The 21,958-nt window shown below is 45.2% G+C and overlaps 1 protein-coding gene across 5 annotated transcripts in view; it reads right to left on the bottom strand.

The window, feature by feature from the left end:
• INPP5A (inositol polyphosphate-5-phosphatase A) overlaps window positions 1-21,958 on the bottom strand; it is a 320,002-nt gene that overhangs the window by 261,946 nt on the left and 36,098 nt on the right. For 2 of the 5 annotated variants that reach the window (XM_081955465.1, XM_081955464.1), the window contains exon 1: window positions 13,201-13,327. The exons of 2 other annotated variants lie outside the window; for them this stretch is intronic. In XM_081955465.1, coding sequence (XP_081811591.1) covers window positions 13,201-13,299 — 99 coding nt within the window. In that variant the 5' untranslated portion in view covers window positions 13,300-13,327. Of the gene's footprint in view, window positions 1-12,343; window positions 12,442-13,200; window positions 13,328-21,958 lie in introns of those variants that run through there. One more of the 5 variants, XM_081955469.1, reaches the window with a different exon arrangement.

The raw sequence follows: 21,958 nt of genomic DNA, 5'->3' as shown, positions 1-21,958 counted from the left end.
TGTATCCTTGATTCAAGGTGGCACAGGAGACAACTCCAATACTTAATCAAGTGGAAGGGCTACCCCTTATCAGAGGCATCTTGGGTGAAAAGTAGAAATATCCAGGCTGATCGCCTTATAGCAAAATTCCATGCAGAAAATCCAAGCAAGCCTGGGGGAGGGACACATCCCTAAATTATACACCTGTACTCAAATTGCTGTTTTATACAGGTCGCTTTCAGGAAGTGAGGGGAGCCGGATGTCAATGCCTAAGGCGTTTTCATGACTACTATCACCTTGAGAAGGGGAGGGAAATTCCATGCATACTTTTGGCCAGAGTAAAAGTCTCATATTTCTGTACTGGGATGTGAATGCGCATGTCCAGAACCCTGCCATAACGTCCTGTTGGAGAATGTGATTGATGACCTCAGCCAGAAGGGAGGGGGCACAGGGGTAAAGGTCAGATGCCATTAAGTGTGATTTAGTTTCAGCTACACAGAAGTCTCTGCTAAGATGTTAGTCCTAATAAACGAATGGTTTTACTTTGAATTTCGTCTCGGGGCTCATAAATTAATTAGGACAACTCTTGGAACCTTCACATCAATGCTTTACCAGTTGTTCATATGAGAGAGAGGGGGGAGGGAGGGACAGTCTTCAAGTCAGTTTTGATTCCTCCAGGAACTACATGGAGAAGTTTCTTGGCAATATTTTTTGAAAGATGTTTGCTCCTGCCTTCTCTTTAGGACTGTGAGAGAGTAACTGACCCAAGGTGACTCAACCGGCTTTTTGCCTAAGATTGGACTAGAACACAGTGTCCTGGTTTCTAACCAGGTGCCTTATCTACTATATCAAATAGGCTCTCTTGTGACTAATAGTGTCTTCATTGTTGTGGTAGTGATCTATTTCTAATGAAAATAAGTTTTGCACACCCATAGCAATGGATTTCATCAATTTCTAGTGTGGAAATCCAAAAAAAGAAAAGAAAACTTCTTTACTCTCTAAAGTTTTTATTGGCAGTTTAACAAGCCAAGTTTACAAAACATTCATCCCATACCAAGTATTACAGAATTATTTTCCACACGCCTGCTTATTACTAACACAGTTTATTACTAACACATTCGCTTGTTCTGAGAAGTATAGTCAAACATAACATTAACAACCATGTTGCTGGAACCCCCTAAATCAGGGCTGTCAAACTCCTGGGGCAGGCTGGATGCATCACATGCTGAGCATGGCCACAGCCGGTTTAGCGAAAGGGAAGAAAGTCCCAATATGTCACGTGACAACACTGTGATGACGTGGGTTTGCCCCCCCCCCCCCGCTTGCCCTAAGTGCAGATTCTTATAAACAGCCTGCATGGGATCCACTTTTAAACTCCCACACTGCATAAAAAAGAAAACCATAACACAGCCATCAATTACTACTATACATCACCCATTTGTTGAGATTTCAGTTTAAGGAGAAAGAGGGAAAAGGAAGAAGGGAGGAGGAGGGGAGGGCAATGTTCTCATCCATATAAGGTAAAGGTTAGGACTGTACAAAATTCTGGATTCAGAGATAAAAGGGACCTTCAGAGTATACAGAGGTCTATGTGTAACACCTGTCTCCAGTGACATTTTCTGGCGTGACAGTGCAAATAAAAAGGGCACTCTGGATGTTAGGAAAAGCAGCTGCTTTAATGAGTTGTAGACAGTACGACCATTCCCATTTCATAACACCTTTTTGCTTTCAAATCCAAAGAATTGTATAACTCTAGTATAGGCTTCCTTGAGCCAAGCTCAACTTCTGATAATAATATGCTTTTCTAAACAATAAAGAATTGCTTTCTTCTGGATGTTTGTTTTTTCAATTTAGCACTAGGACTTCCTAACAGTCGCCTATCTTAGTTTCCTTAGCTTTTGTGAATCAACCCAGGTCACTTTTATAGCCCTATGTTAAGGTATTTCCATTATTATACCTCCTCACATTAACAAAAGTATTTTTTTTCACATTAGAACTACCGGTAGTGAAATCCTAAACACCTGGCTCCCTTGAGGTTTGAAAGTCATGCAAAGACAGAATACCAGCAGCTTTACACAAATTAGTAAACTATACATTAGATTTTAGCTTCTAGACCAGGGGTGGCGAACACGCGGCCAAAATGATTGAGGCTCTTTGCCTCTTATCATTATTTTGTATACTGTGGCTCGGATCGCGCGCTTCGGCGCTAAACCCGGAAGTACGGTCGACGCGACGACGCTTGCCTGCGCTCCACCAGCTCGGCTGGGAACGGAGACCCTGAGGAAACGTCTCCGTTCCCAGCCGAGCTGGTGGAGCGCAGGCAAGCGTCGTCGCGTCGACCGTAGTTCCGGGTTTAGCGCCGAAGCGCGCGATCTGAGCTTAACAATTTTAACATATATGGACTTGGGCTCTAATTACCATGATTGAGAAACACTGCTGCAAGACCGCCGGCGGGCTTCTTTGCATTCAGGCGGAGCGAGCGCGCTCGAAGCGGTTTTTATAAGGCCAAATGGGAACGGAAGCGGGGGGAGCCACGCCCTCCCGTCCCCGCCTGGTACAACAGAGACGGGAAGATGAAGCTCTGGGCCTGGTCATCTGCTTCCCCGCCCACCCCGCCCCGGGCAGCAAGGGGTGATAGCGCGGTTGTACCCTGTCCAGCTTCGCGTTTTGTTTATTCTATTGCAGGGGTGGCGAACAAGTTCGACAAAAAGAGCCAAAATTTTAAACTGTGAGAGTCAGAGAGCCACACCACGCAGTGACCTGCCAAAACAGACAAACACTCACACAAAAGCATATAATTTTAACAATAATATATTAAACACATAATATAACATGCTCAGTCAGGTGTTTTTTGTTACCTTGTTGGAGTGATGGGATGATAATCAGAGTGGGATTTGACACACGGGCAGTGGTGGGTTCCTGCTGTATCGCGTTTATTTTCGGTTGGGCTGTATGACTTTATACTCCGGTGGATATATATTCTTACATTTTCTGTATCACTTCGTTTTGTAAGTTTCGGGAATTCTCCACACTTTGCTTCCTTTTTCTTTAGTGACCTACACCCCCCCCCCAAGGCTTTCCTCAGCATATTTTGCTCTTAGGAGTGGGGCTTATTTTTGTTCCTTTTGCCTCCTCCCCTAGAACTGAAAAATCCCTTCCCTCCGCTCAATTTTTTTTGTTTATTTCTCTCACAAAATGCAATAGAATAAACAAAACGCGAAGCTGGACAGGGTACAACCGCGCTATCACCCCTTGCTGCCCGGGGCGGGGTGGGCGGGGAAGCAGATGACCAGGCCCAGAGCTTCATCTTCCCGTCTCTGTTGTACCAGGCGGGGACGGGAGGGCGTGGCTCCCCCCGCTTCCGTTCCCATTTGGCCTTATAAAAACCGCTTCGAGCGCGCTCGCTCCGCCTGAATGCAAAGAAGCCCGCCGGCGGTCTTGCAGCAGTGTTTCTCAATCATGGTAATTAGAGCCCAAGTCCATATATGTTAAAATTGTTAAGCTCGGATCGCACGCTTCGGCGCTAAACCCGGAACTACGGTCGACGCGACGACGCTTGCCTGCGCTCCACCAGCTCGGCTGGGAACGGAGACGTTTCCTCAGGGTCTCCGTTCCCAGCCGAGCTGGTGGAGCGCAGGCAAGCGTCGTCGCGTCGACCGTACTTCCGGGTTTAGCGCCGAAGCGCGCGATCCGAGCCACAATTTCAATTTCAATTTATTAGCGCTTATAGACCGCTCCCTCTCCCGAAAGGGACTTGGGGCGGTGTACAGTCCATGTCAAAAAACAAAATTAAAACAATTAAAATTACAAATGGACAGTATATATATATACAACTATAAAATAGATGGATAAGAGGAGGATAAAAGATGTGCAGGACTGTATTGCTAATAAATAATTAAAATAAACAGACCTTAAAATCCCAATACCCAATAAAATTAAGTCTACAAAATAATCCCCTTAAAAACCAGTAAAAATATAAATGCCAGGAGATAGGCGTTGAAGTTATGCCAGGCCAGCCAGTCGGAACAGGTGAGTCTTTAGTTTCTGCCGGAAGGAGCGGAAGTCGGTGGTGGTTCTAATGTCGGGGGGGAGGTCATTCCAGAGGGTTGGGCCCATCACAGAGAAGGCCCTACTCCTTGGCGTCGCCCGCTGGCATTGCCTAGCGGACGGCACCAGGAGAAGCCCCTCCCTGTGAGAGCGAATTGGCCGCTGGGATGTATGTGGGAGGACGCGATCCCGCAGGTAACTGGGCCCTATGCCATGGAGCGCTTTAAAGATGGTGGTCAAAACCTTGAAACGCACCCGAAAGACCACAGGCAGCCAGTGCAGCTCGCGCAGGAGCGGTGTTACATGGGAGTACCTGGTACTCCCCATGACTGCCCGCGCGGCTGCGTTCTGGACTAGCTGCAGTCTTCGGGCGCGTCCCAAGGGAAGCCCCATGTAGAGAGCATTACAGTAGTCCAGGCGAGACGTCACCAGTGCATGAGTGACCGTGCGTAGGGCATCCCGGTCCAGGAGGGGGTGCAATTGGCGCACCAGGCGAACCTGGTGGAACACCCCCCTTGCCACGGCTGCCACATGGTCATCCATTGACAGCCGGGCATCTAGGAGGACGCCCAAATTGCGCGCCCGTTCCACAGGGGGCAGCTGCTCGCCCCCTATGGCCAGCGTTGGAATTAGCTGACTGAACCGAGGTGCCGGTAGCCACAGCCACTCAGTCTTGGAGGGGTTGAGTTTGAGTCTGTTGTCCCCCATCCAGACCCCGACGGCTTCCAAACACCAGGACATCACTTCGACAGCCTCACTGGGGTGGTTTGGGGTTGAAACGTACAGCTGAGTATCATCAGCGTACAGATGGTATTCAACCCCAAAACCACGGATGATCTCCCCCAGCGGCTTCACATATGCGTTGAACAGGAGGGGCGAAAGGACCGATCCCTGTGGCACCCCACAAGTGAGTGACCTCAGGGTCGAACTCTGCCCCCCCCGTCAACACACATTGCGACCGGTCGGAGAGGTAGGAGCCGAACCACCGTAAAACGGTGCCTCCGACTCCCATCCCCTCCAGCCGGCGCAATAGGATACCACGGTTGATGGTATCAAAAGCCGCTGAGAGATCTAATAGGACCAGGATAGAGGAGCAACCTCTATCTCTGGCCCTCCAGAGATCATCAACCAGCGCGACCAAGGCTGTCTCTGTGCTGTGTCCGGGTCGGAAGCCGGACTGGCGTGGGTCTAGATATTCGGATTCGTCAAAGTGTCGTGGAAATTGCTGCGCCACCACATTCTCAACAACCTTCGCTAAAAAAGGACGGTTGGAGACTGGACGATAATTAGCCAGCTCCATTGGGTCCAGTGAAGGTCTCCTGAGTAAGGGCCTCACCACCGCCTCTTTCAAGGCAGTTGGTAAGGATCCCTCACCCAATGAAGCGTTCACCAGGCCCAGAAGCCAGCCTCGTGTCACCTCCCAGGATGCCAGTACCAGCCAGGAGGGACACGGGTCCATTAAACATGTGGTGGGCCGCAACCGTCCACGCAACCTGTCCAAATCCTCGGGGGCAACAGAGTCAAACTCCTCCCAGAGTGGTCTTACAAGACTCACTGCTGACGGCTCGTCCGGGCCACTGGAGGGGGCCCGTCCGCTCCGGATCTGAGTGACTTTGTCCTGCAGATATTCCCCAAACTCCTCTGCTCTACCCTGCAAGGGCGCCACCCGCGCCCCCTGTGATAGGAGGGAGCGGGTTACCCTAAACAGGGCGGCAGGGCGGTTATCCGCGGACGCAATAAGAGCGGCACAATGTCTACGTTTGGCCGCTCTCAATGCCACAAGGTAGGTCCGTAAATAGGATCTTACCTGTGTTCGATCAGACTCGGAGCATGAGGATCTCCACCTGCTCTCTAGACGTCTCCTATGGCGCTTCATCGCCCTCAGCTCCTCGGTGTACCAAGGGGCTCGGGCGGATCGCTGCCGCAGGAGAGGTCGCAAAGGCGCAACCCGGTCCAAGGCCCCAGCCACCGCCATATTCCAGGCGGCCACTAGGTCCTCCGACCGAGCGCGGGTCAGGGCTACAGGTAGCGGCCCAAGCTCCGTCTGGAACCTCTCCGGTTCCATCAGGTGCTTGGGGCGGTACCAGCTTGAACGAGGGGTAGCGACAGGGAAGTCGAGCCGGAGACATGAGTGATCTGACCATGACAGGGGAGTAATAACTAGGTCCCCTATTCCCAGATCACTCGTCCACTGTTCAGATACAAAAATAAGGTCCAGTGTGTGACTACCCTCGTGTGTGGGGCCCTGAATTAGTTGGGTCAGGCCCATGGCTGTCATGGAAGCCATGAACTCCCGAGCCACCTCAGATGCTGCTCCCGTCGACGGCAGGTTGAAGTCCCCCATGACCATAAGCCTGGGGATCTCAACCGCCGTCTCTGAGATCAGCTCGAGGAGCTCGGGCAGGGCCGCTGATGTATAGCGAGGAGCCAAGTATACAATCAGCAGGCCCAACTGCCTCCCTGGGCCCCATTTAACACCTAGGGACTCACAACCGGGTATCTGAGGAACAGTGAACTCTCTCGGTTCTAGACTCTCCCGAATAACTACCGCCACCCCGCCACCCTTACCCAGGGCACGGGGCTGATGGAATGCACGGAAACCTGGTGGGCACATTTCCACGAGGGGTAAACCACCCTCGTGGCCCAACCAGGTCTCCGTTATCCCTGCAAGGTCCAGCTCCCCCTCGGAGATCAGCTCACTAATGAGGGGGGCCTTGTTGGTTACGGACCTTGCATTGCACAGCATTAGCCGCATGCCCTGGCCCTGTATACAAAATAATGATAAGAGGCAAAGAGCCTCATTTCGCGAGCCGCGTGTTCGCCACCCCTGTTCTATTGCATTTTTTGAGAGAAATAAACAAAAAAAAATTGAGCGGAGGGAAGGGATTTTTCAGTTCTAGGGGAGGAGGCAAAAGGAACAAAAATAAGCCCCACTCCTAAGAGCAAAATATGCTGAGGAAAGCCTTGGGGGGGGGGTGTAGGTCACTAAAGAAAAAGGAAGCAAAGTGTGGAGAATTCCCGAAACTTACAAAACGAAGTGATACAGAAAATGTAAGAATATATATCCACCGGAGTATAAAGTCATACAGCCCAACCGAAAATAAACGCGATCCAGCAGGAACCCACCACTGCCCGTGTGTCAAATCCCACTGAGATTATCATCCCATCACTCCAACAAGGTAACAAAAAACACCTGACTGAGCATGTTATATTATGTGTTTAATATATTATTGTTAAAATTATATGCTTTTGTGTGAGTGTTTGTCTGTTTTGGCAGGTCACTGCGTGGTGTGGCTCTCTGACTCTCACAGTTTAAAATTTTGGCTCTTTTTGTCGAACTTGTTCGCCACCCCTGTTCTAGACAAACCAATAAGCATTACTAAACTTCCCAGTCGTAACAAATCTTAACTGGTCCCAACGCATCACAAATCCCGGAGAAAGACTCAGATTTGTTGCATAAACTTCAGAGAATGGAGAAGCTTCATTTTTGGTTTAGAATTTGTTACTAGAGTGACTATGTTTCACATGGAAGATTGTTCTTGCCAAAATACTATCAGGATCTAAGCTAACACGAATAAGACTAAATTGTGGGACTTCCAAGGGAGGCATGGAGAAGTCTGCCATGAGTTTGAGCACTGGGAGTCAAAGAAATTAGCCATTTTGTTCACAATCACAGCAGAGATCTTTAAAGAACACAAAGTTTGCAAGCCTTAGTTTCTAATCATGTATTGCCTGTTAACTATCTTAAAGCTATTGGGGACCTTTGAAACAATGAGTCAAAAGTCACCTGGTAAGTTTGAAGAACTTGAAATAAACAAAAACTTAAACAATTTTGATCTAAGAAACTTACAAATGGATTAAGGGTCAATTTACATTTGGAATATTGACTTTTACTATAAGCCTTTGGAATTAGCTACAAAACAGATTATTGTGGAAAATAGGCTTATTTTGATTATTTTGGTTCATAATAAACTTAGGGGTTTTTTAATGAAATGTTTTCTATCCTTTTTAGGGGGCTCCAGGGTGGGGGGGCGGGGGCGGGTGGGTCAGATCAGGAGCGATGTGAGAGCTGGGCCTCCAGGTGTGGTCGTGAGCAGAAGGAGCGGAAGGGAGGAGGAGGGGGAGGATATCATTCCTATACAGGGCTCTTTAATTCCAATGGTCGCAGGGAGGGGCAGATACGAGGACAGATTAAGAACTTATAGTCGGTTGGGAGACCGTGGTTGCTGGTTACACCCGGTCGCTTGTACCAATCCCCGCGGTCTAGGTGGTCAAGAGTTACAGACCCAGGGCCTGAGGCTGTTGTTATGCAATGCGAGGTCCGTTGTTAACAAGGCCCCCCTCATTCACGATCTAATTTTAGAGGGGGAGCCGGACCTCGCGGGAATAACGGAGACCTGGTTGGGCCACGAGGGAGGTCTTCCCCTCGTGGAAATGTGCCCACCAGGCTACCGAGCATTTCATCAGCCCCGGGCCCAGGGAAGGGACGGTGGGGTGGCAGTAATTATTCGGGAGGACTTAGAGCCGAGGGAGTCTACTGCGCCACAGACGTCCGGATGTGAATCCCTTGTTGTGAAATGGGGCCCTGGGAGACAGTTGGGCCTGCTGATAGTATACCTGGCTCCTCGCTATACATCAGCGGCCCTGCCTGAACTCCTCGAGCTGACCGCATCGGTGGCGGTTGAGACCCCCAAACTTTTAGTGATGGGGGATTTTAACCTGCCATCGATGTGAGAAGCATCAGAGGGGGTTCGGGAGTTCATGGCTTCCATGACAGCCATGGACCTGACTCAAATGATTCAGGGCCCGACACACGAGGGAGGACACACTCTGGACCTCGTTTTTGTCTCTGGCCAGTGGTTGAGTGATCTGGGAGGAGGGGACTTAACCATCACTCCCCTGTCATGGTCAGATCACTCACTCCTTCGTCTTGACTTCCCTGGTGCTACCTCCCGCTGCGGGGAGGCGGAACCGGAAAGCACTAGATGGTTCCGCCCCAGGCGCCTGATGGAACCAGATAGGTTCCAGACGGAGCTTGGGCCACCTCCTGTAACCTTGACCCGCCCCCGGGTAGAGGACCTGGTGGTCACGTGGAATAATGCGACTTCCGGGGCCTTGAACCGGGTGGCGCCTTTGCGGCCTCTCCGGCGGCAACGATCCACCCTGGCCCCTTGGTTTACCGAGGAGCTGAGGGTGATGAAATGCCGCAAGAGACGTCTAGAGAGTCGTTGGAGATCCTCTCGTTCCGAACTTGATCGAACACAGGCACGAGCCCATTTAAGGACGTACCTTGTGGCATTGAGAGTGGCCAAACGCCAATATTGTGCCACTCTCATTGCATCCGCAGAGAACCGCCCTGCCGCCCTGTTTCGGGTGTCCCGCTCCCTCTTGTTTCAGAGGCCGCGGGAGGCCCCTCTACAGGGCAGAGCAGAGGAATTTGGGAAATATCTGCAGGATAAAATCGCTCAAATTCGGAAGGATTGGGTCCCTGTTAGTGGTCCAATGGAGACGTCCGTGGCGAGTCTTGAGGAATTGACCTGGGAGGAGTTTGACTTGGTTGCCATCGAGGATTTGGACAGAATGCGTGGACGACTGCGACCCACCACATGTTTATTGGACCCGTGCCCCTCCTGGCTTGTACTGGGATCCTGGGAGGTTACACGAGACTGGCTCCTGGACCTAGTGAACGCCTCGCTGAGCGAGGGGTCTCTCCCGGCCGCCTTGAAAGAGGCGGTGGTGAGACCCTTGCTCAAGAAGCCTTCCCTGGATCCTTTGGAGCTGGCCAATTATCGTCCTGTCTCCAACCTTCCCTTTTTGGCGAAGGTTGTAGAGAGTGTGGTGGCCTACCAGTTTCCACGGCATCTGGAGGAAAATGATTATCTAGACCCGCGCCAGTCCGGCTTCCGCCCCGGTCACAGCACGGAGACGGCCTTGGTCGCGTTGGTGGATGATCTCTGGAGGGCCAGAGATAGAGGTTGTTCCTCTATCCTGGTCCTATTAGACCTCTCGGCGGCTTTTGATACCATCGACCATGGTATCCTGCTGCGCCGGCTGGAGGGGTTGGGGGTCCGGGGCACCGTTTTGCGGTGGTTCGGCTCCTACCTTTCTGGCCGGACGCAGCGTGTGTTGGCAGGGGAGGAGAGGTCGACCCTACGCCCCCTTACTTGTGGGGTGCCACAGGGGGCGGTCCTCTCGCCACTCCTGTTCAACACATATATGAAGCCGCTGGGTGAGATCATCCGTGATTTCGGGGTGGGATACCATCTGTACGCTGATGATACTCAGCTGTACTTTTCCACCCCGAACCACCCCAACGAGGCCATCGAAGTGATGTCCCGGTGTGTGGAAGCCGTACGGATCTGGATGGATGACAACCGACTCAGACTCAACCCCTCCAAGACGGAGTGGCTGTGGGTACCGGCTCCCCGGTTCAGCCAATTAATTCCATCATTGGTCATCGGGGGCATTCAACTTGCCCCCGTGGAGCGGGCGCGCAATTTGGGCGTCCTCCTGGATGCCCGGCTGTCCATGGATGACCATGTGACAGCCGTGGCAAGGGGGGCGTTCCACCAGGTTCGCCTGGTGCGCCAATTGCGCCCCCTACTGGACCGGGACGCCTTACGCACAGTCACTCATGCGCTGGTGACGTCTCGCTTGGACTACTGTAACGCTCTCTACATGGGGCTTCCCTTGAAATGCACCCGGAGGCTATAGTTGGTCCAGAACGCAGCCGCGCGGGTAATTATGGGGAGTACTAGGTACTCCCATGTGACACCATTCCTGCACGAGCTGCACTGGCTTCCTGTGGTCTATCGGGTGCGTTTCAAGGTTTTGATAACAATCTTTAAAGCGCTCCATGGCTTAGGACCTAGTTACTTGCGGGATCGTATTCTGCCCCATACATCCCTGCGACCAATCCGCTCGCACAGAGAGGGCCTCCTCCAGGTGCCGTCCACCAGACAGTGTCGAGGGGCGGCGCCTAGGAGTAGAGCCTTCTCTGTGGCGGGCCCAGCCCTGTGGAATGACCTTCCCCCGGATATTAGGAATACTTCTGACCTCCGCTCCTTTCGTGTAAAGCTCAAGACCCACCTTTTTCAAGTTGCTGGCCTGGCTCAACTTTGATCCAACTATATCGCTCCTGACGGGTTTTTTATTTGGGGTATTTTAATTGCATTCAATTTATTTAGGGGTTTTAAAACATTGTGTTTTTACTTGTTTTTATCTATCAGTTCACCTCCTCCTTGTATATGTCGTATATATGTCTTGGTATATGTTTTGTTATATGTATGTCGATATATTTATTTCCTATGTTTTGTTGTACGCCGCCCCGAGGCCTTCGGGAGAGGGTGCGGCTAAGAAATAAATATTTATTATTATTATTATTATTATTATTATTATTATTATTATTATTATTATTATTATTATTATTATTATTATTAAAGATAAATGACAGGTTATTAGAGAAGACTAAAGATTCTAAGTAGAAAGGAAAAAACAAATCAGCTTTTGGTGTCGGTTAACTGGAACTTACAAAATGACAGAAAACATTGGAAATATTAAAGGAGATCTTTAAAGAACACAGGCAGAAATTAGTAGCTATAATATCAACAGTTTCAGTAATAATGTCTGATTCTATGGACAGATTATTCCAAAAATATGTCAGGGAATGACAGATGAGAGGAACAGATTTTGTCTATACTGAAAGTGGAATATGACAGGCAAAGAGAATAATTTGGAAGGGGATGTTTTACTGGATATATAAAGTTTAACAATTAAAGAGGAACTACAAATGACAAACCATGAAAATATTTTATTATTGGATCTACAAAAGAGGCTTTTTGAAACCTTGAAAATCTCTCTGAAATAGGATCAATAACTAAAGAGAAATCAAATCCTGTGATAATATTTGAGTGAACTAAATAGTAAGAAGTACATAATACTACTGTTAGAAGTAAAAGGAAGAAATACAAAGTTGGTTTATTTCAACAATGTTAAAGTAAGGCATTTATTTACAAAGTTCTTGCAAACCTTTATGGACTTTTTGTTCACATCAAATTTGAAAAAATGATGCTTTATTGATTTGCTTATAGGTAAGGAATGGGGTATAGGATGAAGGCACAACTGTTTAATCTTATTGTTACTAAATTTGTCTCTACTTGTTGCAATGAAAAGTTAAGGTAAATCACTTAATACACACACACACACACTATTTTTTCTTGCACTTTCTTACTTTTTTAATTTTAGTTTTACTATTGTAATCAAAATAATAAAAAAATTATATGGAAAACAATCAGAATAGGACTGCATTGTCAAATACCTTTGCACTCCTTCTGTCTCCCTAGGAGTATATCCCTCCCTAGTAGGATACATTACATGGTAGTTATCTCATTAGCTTAACATCAAGCCTTCATGCAGGTTCAGAAAGCTATAAAAACTCAGTTATAACTGAATCCCTTTAAGGAATTACAGTTAAGGCAAATCTAGTGATTTCCGCAAATTTTAATAGCTGACTCAGATCTTCTTGGACCAAACCCAGCACTATTTATTTAGATAGCTCCAAAATATCTCCCTCACAAACAGTTCTTGAGATGGTTACAATAACATAAAGGAAGAAATAAACAAGAACTGCCTGATATCAGCATGCACACTCTCTGATGGTTGATTACCACACTGTAGTTTCAGGGAGGGGGGATTTTTTTGGAGGGAGGGGGACTTTAGGATCCTTTGCTATTGCCACTTTCATTGTTGTTACTTTCTTGGTCTGCTTGTGTGCCAGGTTGTAATTTTGAATTTTATGGCTTTTGCATGTGAGGCAGCTTAAACATTTACAGAAAAATAATTGAAGTAATCCTAACAGAATCTTGTTGGTTTATTTGACTGCTAAAAGTGTTCTCCTTGAGGAAGTCATGCACAACTGTGACCTAACTTTTTAGAAGAGTTTTCTTGCTGTTACAGACTTTGTATTAAAGCAATATGCGTACATATCTCAAACCGATGTACATAGGAAGGAACTGCTTGTTTTCAAAGGGGAATTCTGTCACGCTTTTGAAGGTAGAGGAGATCTGTATTCAACATCCCTATCTCCTCCTCCTCCTCACCTCCCCAAAAACATCCTTTTTGGCTCTCACAAATACAGAGAATCTGCAACAAGAATATTTTCCTGGATTCACTTACTTCCTGACAGCTTAAGGTCAGCACAACAATTTTACTAATGGCAGCTGTGCTCCTTGGCTTGGATATCCCAGCCCGTGTAAGCTCAGATTCATGGTCCATCAGGAACAAAGCTGCTGTTGATATTAAGGACCAGGAGAGTCACCTGCCTTCCCTAGGTATTTCATCAATAGCACTTTGCCTGTCTTTCCACTTCCAGCTCTTCTAATCAATGAAATAAAGAAAATTCTTCCCACTCTCTCCAGACCTCACATCCCCTGGATCTTTCTTCACTATTTGTTCCAAAACAAAAATACTGACACATTAGGCCTGTCTTGGAAAAGCTCTCTTGTACATTCTACATAATAGCCAAGGACCAGAATGGTTAAATATGGAGCACGGGATGCTATCTAATGCTAATTTAGACTGTGGGCCTAATTACAAAGATCTCCGATAAGCCACAATTTGTTGGAAGGTAACTCCCATAAGCTACATGCTAACAGACAGGCATTATGGAAACTGTACTCCAAAATATCTAGACAGCAGAAGATTGCTTTCCCCTAATCTAGTTTGACTGGCAGCAGATCTGCAGAGCCTCAGGCAGCAGTACTGAGAGTCTTTAACTGAAAATGCCAGGGGTCTGAGATTTACTACACACAGAGTTTGTTTTTTTTACCTCTGTGCTGTTTTGCGCTTTGCCATAATGGAATCTTAATTTCATTTTTAATTTATTTAAACTATTTATAACCCAGATCTATCCAGAGGATATCATGGTGGACTTCAAGCCACAAAATACAAAAGCTAAAATCCAGTAAAAGAAAGAATAATTTAAAATGTACTATAATGATGCTAATAATGATGACGAGAGGGGAAAAAAGTGATATGTGAAAAAATCCCAAAGTTCAGGATTGTGCACATAGCACAGAGACTGTATTTGTCATTAACTATGATGCAGATTGACATCTGTGTACCACACATACCAAAAGCTAAATATTCCTGTTTCAACCAGTACCATTGTCATCTTTCAAACAATGTAGTGGTCCAATTCATGCATTTAGTTACCTTATCTCATTCTAATCTCTGAAATCAATACAACTTAATTTCATTGAATCACACTCTGTCTATACTGTGTTCTACATTTATTTACACATTATCTTTCCTTATTTAATCAAGGAATAAATACTAGTTCCCATTCAGGTGTTGATGGGATAGTCTACATTTATCTCTTCTGGTTGAAAATGCATTTCATAATATTAACATTTAAAATGGCATTGGGATTACTTTTTTTCCTGTAAAGGAAACCAAACTTCCAAGCTACACTCAAATGTTCTGCATCTCTCTGTTTCCATGTATTTTATCACCTGTAAGCTTACAAGAGCCCCATTGAAGTCACCCTGACTTACGTATGATACAGTGGAGGGATTCAAATAATTTAACAACCAGTTCTCTGCCCTAATGACCAGCTGGGTAGGCATGGCTCAGTGGTCATGTGACTGGGTGGGCGTGGCCAACTCAATGTCACTCACGTCGATGGGCGCTTCACCTTAGCTGTTACAATATAATAAGGGTTAACCGGAGAGGCAGTTTCTGTAAGCAGGGCAATAAAGATTTGGCTAGAAAGAACACCAGGATGTTTCCTTCCGGCTTTCCTTACAGGAATAGCTCTGGAAAGTGGGGTGAAAAAACAAAATGAGATTTCTTCCAACGACCGCTTCTCCGAACGGCTTAGAAAATTAACAGTCGGTTTTCCCAAATAAGTGCAAACTGGCTGAATCCCACTACTGGTATGATATTTATCCACTGAAATCCTAGGGTATTTGACACCTGTATATAAACCAGTTAGAAATTGCCTTAAGAAATCCCTTTCCATAATTCAACCTCTTTCTTTGCTTTAGCCATGGAGATGCCCAAAGTTCTGTCTCAGCAGCACTGACCACAGCGCACTGTCTGGTGCCTCTCACGCTTCTTTACTCATCCCACACACATCAGCAAACCATGGACCAATCACTTGCCTTTCCACGAACTGGTCTTGCTGAACAAGTGGCTTTCCTTGCCGTCCCAAGGAATGAACAAAGAAAACCTCATAGTTGTATTATTATTCCCGTCACTTGATTTAGAAGCATCACGTTTCTGGGTGTGCAGCTAACAAGTAGACTGGCTTGGTTGCTCAAAAGCAAGACATTGGTGAAGCGGGCACAGCAGCACCTGCATTTTCTGCATGACGTGAGAAAAATAAATCTTCATTCCCCCTGTCCTTATCACTTTCTACAGAGGGACGATTGAGAGCATCCTGTCACACTGCATTACAGTCTGGTTTGGAAGCATTACTGCTTTGGACAGGAAGGCGGTTCAGAGAATGGTGAGGATGGCAGAGAATATTGGCAGTTCACTTCTTTCTATCCAGTACATAGCATATAAACAATGCTTGACCAGGGTCCGCAGTATTGTCTGGGACACTACACATCCTCTTCACAACCTGTTTTCCTTGTTACTTTTTGGGAGGAGGCTTCATGATATCTGAAGCAGAACATCCAGATTCAGCTACAGTTTTGTTTCATATAGTATCAGGCAACAGAATTTCATTTTTAATGTGTGCCAGTGTGCTCACAGTAAAAAATGACAATAAAGCCTACCAGCCTGCTCTGTGCAGAATCTGGTCCAGCCCACAATGAAATAGCCCACGAGGGCAGTAACAGAGACTGGAAATATGGGGCCATTCCTGTTATGCAGCATATATTAGCCAGGTGAATGGATAGGGTTGCTTACCATGAAATAAAGCACACCACATAGACCATAAGGTACTGCACTTCTTGAGCCACTATATTAGAAAACTACTTTTGACTTGTAGCAGGAAAAGAAGCTGAAGGATGCCATCCAAGTGAAATACAGGGGGTCCTTGACCTATGATGACAACTGAGCCCAAAATTTATGTTGTCAAGTGAATTTTTGCCCCATTTTATGACTTTTCTTGCCATAGTTGTTAAATGAATCACTGCAGTTGGTAAGTTAGTAACCTGGCTGTTAAAGTGACTCTGGCTTCCCCGCTGACTTTGCTTGTCAGAAGGTCGCAAAAGAAGATCACATGACCCTGGGACACAACAAAGGTCATAAATACGAACCAGTTGCCAAGCATCTGAATTTTAGTCACACGATCATGAGGATGCTGCAAAGGTTGTAACTATGAAAAATGCTCATAAGTCACATTTTTCAATGCCATTATAACTTTGAACATTCACTAAATGAACTGTTGTAAGTCGAGGACTACCTGTAAAAGATATCATACATATGAAAAATCAGCCCCTAAACACTTAAGATTGTGCTGCAAATTAGTGCCCCAATTTGCAGCTTCTAAAGTTCAAGGATAAAAGCTTAATACTACAACAGGACAAAACTAACCAAACCAGCAATGTGCAGTTCTATATCATATTGTGTTAGTTTTGTGTTTCCATATTTAACTAGACCTGAACAGTATCTACCAAATCATTAATTAAGCACATTCCTTTGTTCTACTTTCACCTTAAACAAAGATGACCTGGCAAAAGCACATGTTTATATATTGCACACATTTTACAGCTAGCTCATTATTTGACTTGACTTTAGACCAAGCCAAATCAATCTGAGAGGCCCAACACTTGACATTTCATAAATACACCCACAGCAAAAATAACTCATGAAAGCTCAGTGCAACAACTGTTAGGTTGCCAATTGTTCCACAGCACAATATGAGAACAGCTGTACTTTTTTTTTTAAAGAAAGAACTGATTCAGGCTTGAATCTGATAGCATAAACTCTAGTCGCCATAGCATTTTGGACACACATAGCAATCCTCCTGTTGTATCTCGGGGGTAGTCAACTAGTACAATCTGTTGGTATCAAGACATCATGTACCACTCTCTCATGCCTGCCCAATCTAACTTTTTGTTTTGTTTTTATGCTTTTAATTTAAATAACAAAATTTAATATCTTCTATAGAGCAAATCATCAACATTTGTTTTCCAAATACAAGACAACCTTGGCAAAGAATAATGGATTGGGTTTGGAGAGAGACAAGTCTTTTGTCTCTCTAACTTCTCTGGAAGCAGTGTCACCTGTCCAAAAAAGTTAAATAGTGGATTAAAGAAGAGTGAGTGATAGAGGTAGAAAGAATGGGCAGGAGAATACCTTCATCAGCTCCCTTCTGAGAAATTGGTCTTTTGTATCTGGTCTCAAAGGGACACAGTGGCTCAGTGGCTAAGATGCTGAGCTTGTCGATCAGAAAGGTCAGCAGTTTGGGGGTTCAAATCCCTAGTGCCACGTAATGTAGTGAGCTCCCGTTACTTGTGCCAGCCTCTGCCAACCTAGCAGTTCGAAAACATATAAAAATGCAAGTAGGGACCACCTTGGTGGGAAGGTAACAAGTATTCCGTCTGTCTCCAGCGTTTAGTCATGCCAGCCACATGACCACGGAGACTTTTTCGGACAATGCTGGCTCTTTGGCTTTGAAACAGAGATGAGCACTGCCCTCTAGAGTGGGGAACAATTAGCACGTATGTGCGAGGGGAACCTTTGCCTTTACCTTATCTGGTTTCACTTCAGCAGCCATTTTGTGAACAAGAGGCCCACTCCCATAGCACCCCAATTTGTGAAGGCATCCACATTTTAAATCTATACCCAAAAGAAACTAAGTTTAGGTGCTCTTCACTGCAATCAATTCACCAAGGATAAAGTGCTTTTTTTAAAATGGTGAATGTCTCTTTTAGATTTCCAATATTTTAAAAAGTCTTCAACTTGTATACTTGTAGCGTTCACCATCAAATAAAAGTGAAAAAGTAAATAAATCCTGTATTATTATGTTATTTCCATTCTGAAGTCTTTATCCTTGGTGATAAAGTTGATATTTCCCTATGTATTTCCATTTAACTTATCAATCCTCCTGCAAGAGGCCCATGAAAAAAACTTTCTTGAATACAAAAGAATATAGATCTGTCCTTGGGAAAGAAGAAATAAACTATTGAAAAAGAAAAGACTATTAGTGCTTGGAAGATGGGAAACATAAAAAAAATTAACCCCAACTTGATTTTGCTTGGTAGAAAAAAGATGGGGCAGAAGGAAATTCTGAAAGGTTTTAAGGTTCTGTTATTCTACTCTAAATAAATTATTCTACCCTACAATAAAAAAAATATTTCCTGGAATTCCTGCCACTTCTGTTCCCTTACCTAGCTTGAAGAGCTGAAATCGAGCCTTTCATTTCTTACTAAAGTCACACCAATTCTTTTACCATTTTAAGCAACTTTAGTCCAGCAAATGTTATGTTTTAACATATGGTCTATGTTAAATTTCGCTTGTTAGATTCAAACATAAACATTCATAGCTCTCCATTTGCCATGAAGAGCCATGGTGGCACAGTGGTCTGAATGTAGTATTGCAGGCTAATTATGCAGACTGACAAGAGTTTGATTCCCACTGGCTCAAGGTTAACTCAGTCTTCCATCCTTCTGAGGTTGGTAAAATAAGAACCCAGATTGTTGAGAGATCGCTTCCGGTTTCCGAAGGCAATGGACGCTGGGCGTCCGCTGTTCGCCTCTCCGGTGGGCTCCCTTTAGGAGTACAGGCAGTCTCGGAGGGACCACCTGCCATAGGGCGGCTTGCTGGAACCCCCGGAATCAGCGGCAGCCATGGGGGGGTTTCCAGCCTCGCCTCAGGAGTCGGGGAGCAAGGGGGCTGCATAGCACAGCAGTCGGCAGCCTGCACCTTCGCTGAATGGATTCCGGAAGGAAGCAATTAATCAGAAGTAGCGGCTGAAGTGCTGGAGGTGAGAAGTTCTCTCTAATCCTCTTTAACTGATGAACAGCAGCCTTTTGTAAATTGTGGATTCAATCTATTTGAAGTTGGAAGATTGGAGGGGGGTTCTTTCACCCCCTCGGGTAAAGCGGCATTTGGACTATCTCTCAATCTCGGAATGGAGAGAGAGAGCAAAAGTTGAATCAGTCACTTGCACTAACTATGTGAGAAAGATTTATATCACAACTGCAAGAGGTGATTGCTGAGCTGTTTTAAAAACTTTATGGAAACTTTTGATGTTCTGCTCCCTGGTTCCCTGTGAAAGGGGGAGCCAAGATGGCCTGCTTCCGCCTTCTTCTTCGCACTTATAAATGAAAATTGTCTTTTGAAACTACCTTTGAAGAAATTCCTGGCTTTATATTACTACTCCCCCCTGAAGGACTCCTGGAGCTCCTCCTGTTATGTGGTCTTTCTGGATTTGGAATATTTGATTTTCTTTTTTTTTTCTTTTTGGCTTGGAACTGTGATTGAGGATTAACTTTCACTTTTGGACTTGCCTGTCTTCTCGGACTCACCCAGCTGCACGCTCCACAGATGCCATTTCTTTTGCAGAAGATTTACAGTCATCTCTGAACTCAGACAAATGGGGCCCAGAAAACCACCTTCAGGCAAGGCAGCCTCAGCACCTACCTCCTCTACATCCAACCCAATAACTCAACAGACAAAAATTCCATCATTTTTACAACAAGAAGGGACTGGAGAGAGTTCAAAAGATTTATCTGTTATCCAAATGTTCCAGGCTCTTATGAAAGGACAAAATGAGTTGATTTTAAAGAAGAGCTCAGAGGTGTATAGCAGCAAACAACAGAAAATAAACAAAGAATTGGTGTGCTGGAGGAGGGTGCGGTCAGGCTGTGGGAGGAGGTTAAGGCAGTCCAGAAGGGGAATAGAGAATTGGAAAATTTTATGGTAAAGATAGAACTTGAAAGAATGTCTTTTTCTCAGATTCCAGAACCTACCGGAGACAGAAGATGAAGATCTTAAGGATAATATGAGTACAATCTTAGCAGAATATATTAAGAGAGATAAAGAACAGTTGTGGTGGGATATGGATCTGGTTTACAGGATCAACTCAGCATAGAACACATAATGTTCCAAGGGAAGTACATGTTAAATTTCTTAGGAAGACCACGAGGGATGAGGTGCTAGGGGCCCAAAGGGGGGAACCACTAAAATATAAAGACAAAGAAATTACCATTCTTAAGCAAATTCGGAAAAAAATAAGAGATAAGAGGAGGAAGTATTCCTACTTATCAAAGAAATTATATAATAAAGGAGTTTGGTTTAAATGGTTATTGTCAGAAGGAATGTTGATCTTCCGGGAGGGAAACAGAATTAGAATTAACACAGTTGTGGAGGCAGAGGCCTTCATTAAAAAACATAGTGCCCTCCTAGAAAACAAAAATATAAGAGGTAGTAAAAAAGGTGACAATACACAAGATATGAAGGAGGGAGGGGCTGCGGCTCCTCCTGAAGACAGGGGGGAGGGAGTAATATCGAAAAGACTCAGGTCACAAAAATAAATGTATTTGAAATATCATTGTAATTGTTGATATATTAGAAAGTGGCAAAAGAGATGATTGAACACATGGTTGATACAATGTATAACAAGACGCTGTTTCTGCTTATCTTTTATCTTTTGTTTTTTCTTTTCTGTAAAAGTTGTGAGATTTGGAGAGACTTCTACGTCTAGCACGATGGAGCTGCCAAAATTTTTGTATATCCACTTACCCTTTCCCATAAATGTTTAAAAATCAATAAAATTCTTTTTTTTTTTAAAAAAGAACCCGATTGTTCAGAGGAACATGTTGACTTTGTAAATCGCTTAGAGAGGGTTGTAAAGAACTGTGAAGCAGTATATAAGTTCAAATGCTATTGCTATATCAAATATATTGCCTAAGACAACCACCTTGTTTTATCAAGTCCAATCCTGTCTCTGAGATTTTTACTGATCCAAAATTATTCTCGGTACAGAATCAACATATCTCATTACACTTCTATTGTCTCTATACAGTGCAGTTTCCAAATTCACCCTAGAGTGGAAGAATCTGTGCACCAAACCCATAAGAGACAATACACAGGCCACAATTGCCCCTTTAAAAGCTGTCCTTCGTTGTGTTGTTTATATGATGCTGGAATGGATTTTGAGACCAAAATAACAGTGTAACTATGTCAAATCCTAGTGCCAAGAGAGACCTGAAAGATTTATAAACAAACTTCCAATCCTGAAAAGGTTTTCCAGAACATTATGGGTACATACGGGACCAAAGTGAATAGACTGCATCCAATGCAGCAGTGCAGGGGCCAATTCAAACAAAGGTTCTGAAAAATGCAGGTGCAAAAATTACCACACTAAGAAATAATGTCCAAGTGAAAATCGAGCCAAATGAAAAGTCTGAGAAATACATTTTTAAACAGTGACTTGTTTAACAACCTTGAAAAATGCTTAACAATGAATTTTCTGGTCCCTATTGTAGTTATAAGTTGAGGAGTACTTATATAGCCTTCACTTATTATTGGAAGAGCTGAAAGACCAGGATAAAGACAGATTATTATGGAGAAAATCTATTTACCGTATTTTTCGGAGTATAAGACGCACCAAGATGTTGAAGAGGTAAATTTGCATTCTGCAGACCTCCCAAACCCTCTGCACACCTCATTTTTTGTGAAAAACGGGGCATACAGAGAATTTGAGAGGCCTGCAAAGTGGTCCTGGAGGCTGGGAGGGGGCAAAAACAAGGAAAAAAAGGTCTGTTTTTTTGTGAAAACGTGCCTATTTGTTTGCCAAAAAAAGGGCATGCGTAGCATTTAGGAGGTTTGTAGAGTGCTCCTGGGGGTTGGGCCAAAAATGAGTAAATAATGGCCCATTTTCACTTGGTTTTGCTCTCCACAGCCGTTAGGAGCACTTTGCAGGCCTCCCAAACCCTCTGCACGTCCATTTTTGTGAAGGGGTGGTGTTTCT

This window comes from Natrix helvetica (assembly GCF_964273705.1).
Source record: "Natrix helvetica genome assembly, chromosome: 5".
Lineage (NCBI taxonomy): Eukaryota > Metazoa > Chordata > Lepidosauria > Squamata > Natricidae > Natrix > Natrix helvetica.
Note: the sequence above shows the minus strand (reverse complement) of the source record. Positions and strands in the feature narration are given on the sequence as shown.